Source organism: Colobus angolensis, unplaced genomic scaffold (assembly GCF_000951035.1).
Source record: "Colobus angolensis palliatus isolate OR3802 unplaced genomic scaffold, Cang.pa_1.0 Scaffold305, whole genome shotgun sequence".
Classification (NCBI taxonomy): domain Eukaryota; kingdom Metazoa; phylum Chordata; class Mammalia; order Primates; family Cercopithecidae; genus Colobus; species Colobus angolensis.
In genome coordinates, this window is record NW_012116322.1 from 2,292,806 (window position 1) to 2,297,748 (window position 4,943).

Sequence of the window (4,943 nt, forward strand, 5' to 3'; positions counted from 1 at the left end):
TATATATATGTATAAATTAAAAGCAAAAGTGAAAAAAATTATGCTCTTCTGGCTTACAAACCAAGGACACATACAACAACAGAGCACTAACAATCGTAGCGTTGATTATTTCTAAAAGGAAGATGCCCTGGAAGGAAGACCTGGCAAAACACACCTGAACTGTTGCAATAGAAGTTTCAATTTGGCTCAGGGTATGCAGTTTCTTTTTCATGCTGGTTAGGATAGCAGACCGTGGGGGAGGTGTGACTGTCATGGCTTGTGGTCTATTGATAAGTAGATCTTCATGTTGCCACTGTTCAAAGAAAAAGAAATGTAATAAAATCATCAGGAAAAAAGCATTTAGATAAATAAGGAAAGGGAGGTGCAACCTAGGACTGGTGGAAGAGAAAAAATCCCAGGTGCAGCCAATGGGAGGTAAGCAGGGAGAAGTAACAGAAAAGACACACTGAAAAAAAATCACATCCAGGTGAAAGTCTTCTTGAGGTGGAACATGGCTAATAAATTTCTTGGACCACTCACATGCAACATTTAAATAGTAATTCTGAAGATGTTAACTACAGTTAAGGAAATCAGAGCTTAAGGAAGTTAAGTACAAGTTTATATACCTAAGTCTGATTTGAATACAAATCCATCTCACCCCAAAGCCTGTGCTGTCATACATCATACATCTCCTAAGTAATTAAGGCCAAAACTAGGCTTCTAAAAACCATTTCCAAAATAAAGACAGACTTATTCCCAAAGCTGTTTATCACATGAGTAGGGCATCAAGGAAAATAAACTACTTTAGAAACAAATACGGGAAGCATACCTACATATGAATGAATTCAACATTAAAAACTATATTTATGCCAGGCACGGTGGCTTGCACCTGTAATCTCAACACTTTGGGAGCCCAAGGCGGGTGGATCACCTGAGGTCGGGAGTTTGAGACCAGCCTGACCAACATGGAGAAACCCCACCTCTACTAAAAATACAAAATTAGCCAGGCGTGGTGGTGCGTGCCTGTAATCCCAGCTACTCAGGAGGCTGAGGCGGGAGCATTGCTTGAACCCAGGAGGTGGAGGCTGCGATGAGCCAAAATCGCACCATTGCACTCCGGTCTGGGCAACAAGAGCAAAACTCTGCCTCAAAAAACAAACAAAAAAAAGCAATATTTAATACAGATCATGCTTATCACACAGCCCTGATGGAAAGAAATTCTAAGGACATAAACCATAAAGGATAAATGATCTCAACTATACAGAAGAGAAACAAAGTATCATTGGGAAGAAACTGCCAAAATGCAATGGTGTGAAGTTTTAAAAAATTTTCTGTGTATTGTTTTATATTAATTTCCCCCGTTTTTCAAGTTTCCTACCTTGAGGAAAAACACATTATAATGAAAAACACTTACCTGAAACATGGCAATATGCAGCTGCACTCGCTGCAGGCTTGTCTTACAAGAAGAAATACTGGTTTCCAGCCTTCGCACCAAGTCATGCTTCTTCCAGGCAGTGTCATAAGAACTTGCTAACACGGTTGCCCTGTTCATAACCAACTGAGAGAATTTCCCAATCTGGATGTTATGTTCCACTGCTTTCTTACAGAGATCATCAACAGAAACTTTGCTTTCGGCACCAAAGTCCTTTGCCTCTACTTGAGCAATGATGTCTACACCCAGAGCACTGATAAAACTGCACAGTGTGAGTCCGAGGGCTTGGTTGGGTAGTCCTATCAAGAGCTGCCTCACAAAGTCAGCTGTGAATGCCTTGATAGGTTTGGCCATTTGGTCTTCACTGAAACAAGAGTTTCTAAAAAGGGTTTTCACATTGACAATCTGTACAGGCCCATTCACAGTATTCTGATCTTCAAGTGAACTTGATCCTACAAAAAGGAAAAATTTCTTATAAAGTATTTCATGAAAAAAATCAGGTAATATGCCATTTATTTATAGTATTTAAGGTGTCATGAATGTATAATTAAATTAAGCCTACTCTACCCTGCCCCCTTCCATAGTGCTACATAGCTAAAGCTAGCATGTTTACAGTTAGAATATTACCTGACAATGTTTTAGAAAAGGTACCACAGAGCCTGAAGAACTCCTTAATCGTCTGTAGTCTTTTTAGAAAGAAAATCTCTTCTAGCACCTGCCGGTGATTATCATCATCAAAAAAATTAACTTGAGTACTCCTGGCTTCCCTTATGATGTCAATCTTTCGCCAAGCTATAGGAATTTCCATCTTGTTCAACTATGTAAATGAAAGAAAACAAAGTTCATTTCTCCACTCTTCACACAACTGAACAACTACTTTATGGCACTTGCATTATTTTTAAATCCAAGTCCACATTTACCTTTTCAACTAATAAGCCGAAAGCAGTTTCAACTTGAGCAAACATGCCATCGAATGCTACCAAAAGCATCTGGCCAGCTGACATTTTGGGTGTTTCTTCAACTGAACCATTTCTTGGTTGGATTAATTCACCATACTGAGCATGTAGTAGTCTACAGGAAAACAAAGGGAGTCAAAACCTTCGCTGAAAAGTAATGCCTTTGGTAGGAACATAAAAAGTCAGTACATCTCACAGCTACATGCGAACTCTAGAAAGCCTTCTGGCATTAAGAAGAAGTGTTATTAGGTCGGGTGCAGTGGCTCACGCCTGTAATCCCAGCACTTTGGGAGGCCTAGGTGGCCGGAACACCTGAGATCAGGAGTTCGAGACCAGCCTGGCCAACGTGGAGAAATCCCGTCTCTACTAAAAATACAAAAAAATCAGCTGGGTGTGGTGGTGGGCACCTGTAATCCCAGCTACTTGGGAGGCTGAGGCAGGAGAATCACTTCAACCTAGGAGGTGAAGGTTGCTGTGAGCCAAGATCACGCCATTACACTCCAGTCTGGGCAACAAGAGCGAAACTCCATCTCAAAAAAACACGAGTGTTATGATGGTAAAATGGTATTTCATGTCAACCACAATAGGATTTCAATGATTCCAATTCATTATTAACAACTGCTATGTGATTAAATTTTATGCAAACTTGAGTGATTAGTCTCACTTTTACACACAAAATATGAAATAATGTAAAATCCCATATTGAAAACGGCAGAAATCACACCATTCTAAAGCTGGCGGACCTAGTAAATTGCCAGCTATGTTCACAATACTACTGTAAGATACGATACAACAAACTATACTTGCTGTTTTGGGTATGCTTGGTTTTTATGCACATTTTGAATGTAAGGTCTTCAGAAATTCACCCCTCACATTGTCATTAAGACTTATATAGTGCTTAAGTATCCAGGCACTATTTCTTACACACACACACACACACACACACACACACACACAGAGAAATCATTCCAAATGGCTGGAACTATTAAGAATCTTTAAGAGAATTAAAAATGTTAAGCTGCCAGATAAATTTCTAACGGGAAAATTGCTGTAAGATGGTATGAGATAGGCCGGGCGCGGTGGCTCAAGCCTGTAATCCCAGCACTTTGGGAGGCCGAGACGGGCGGATCACAAGGTCACGAGATCAAGACCATCCTGGCTAACACGGTGAAACACCGTCTCTACTAAAAAATACAAAAAACTAGCCGGGCGAGGTGACGGGTGCCTGTAGTCCCAGCTACTCTGGGGGCTGAGGCAGGAGAAAGGCGTAAACCCGGGAGGCGGAGCTTGCAGTGAGCTGAGATCCGGCCACTGCACTCCAGCCTGGGCCACAGAGTGAGACTCAGAGCGAGACTCCGTCTCAAAAAAAAAAAAAAAAGATGGTATGAGATTTTCCTTGAGATAATCAAAAAAAAACTTCTCTGAAACAAGGCACAGACAGGCTGCCATAGATCCAGGCACAAAGCTTGCTACCCAAAGTACACATTTAGGTAAACATTCCTCTGTAAGAGGATAAGGCGAATCCAGATAGGATATTAAGAGAGAGAAAATGAAGTCTGAAATTCAGTGCAAAACAAAGATGTAAAGATCTAGCATTTAACTTTTTAAATACTGCTAAAAATTATATGATAAAGCTGTTCTATAAATAATCTAAATCGCTACTTAGCTAATATTTGTTTATGCTATTAATGATTATACTTTTTCTAGCTGGGCAAGGTGGCGTATGCCTACAGTCCCAGCTACTCAGGAGGCTGAGACAGGAGAATCTCTTGAACCCAGGAAGTGGAAGCTGCAGTGAGCTGAGATCGCACTAGTGCACTCCAGCCTAGCGACACAGCGAGACTCCATCTCAAAAAATATATATATACATATGTATATGAATATATATGTATATATTTCTTATTCTATGAATATAACCACTCCAAAGAAACATGAGAAATAGGAAATTTCTGAAGGCAGGATAATTAACATTAAGGAATTACTGCTACTTTTTTCGTGAAATAATGACACCACAGTCAAGAAAAATAAGATTTTATATATACATATACACACACACACACACACACACACATACATACACATACATATATATACTTCTTGCATTATTAATATTTAAGAATGAAAAAATATTTGCTTCAAAATAACTAGGATAGTAAATTTAAACCAGACTAACCCAGTGCAGATAATTACCAAAGGTGGTGACATGGGGTTCATTAGAAATCTATTCTCTCTACTTTCTTGTATCTTTGAAATTTCCCATGGGAGGAAACGGTGCTACAATTCATTTCTGCTCTCTCAATTATACTTCTTTTGTGAATCAGACATTGGAATGCCAAAGAAAAGAGGCCCTGAATCACTAGGGACAAAGGAGCTTAGGGCTTAGCTCTGAGTACAATGCATATCTGGAGGAACTGCCCAAACTCTACAGATTCCAAAGTCAGATTGCTTTTCTGGACTGAGACGAAAAATACTATATTCAATTAGCTAAAACAAACTTATAATATTTAAACTGATTTAAAAGTATTCACCTGAAATGAGGTGTATACTCGAGGTCAGGAGATCGAGACCATCCTGGC

The 4,943-nt window shown here is 39.7% G+C and overlaps 1 protein-coding gene across 1 annotated transcript in view; it reads right to left on the reverse strand.

The window, feature by feature from the left end:
* SMG1 (SMG1 phosphatidylinositol 3-kinase-related kinase) overlaps positions 1-4,943 on the reverse strand; it is a 58,109-nt gene that overhangs the window by 19,710 nt on the left and 33,456 nt on the right. The window contains exons 28-32 of the mRNA XM_011950302.1: positions 3,841-3,869; positions 2,332-2,482; positions 2,039-2,228; positions 1,394-1,863; positions 155-292 (exon numbers count right to left, since the gene is read on the reverse strand). Coding sequence (XP_011805692.1) covers positions 155-292; positions 1,394-1,863; positions 2,039-2,228; positions 2,332-2,482; positions 3,841-3,869 — 978 coding nt within the window. The remainder of the gene's footprint in view (positions 1-154; positions 293-1,393; positions 1,864-2,038; positions 2,229-2,331; positions 2,483-3,840; positions 3,870-4,943) is intronic.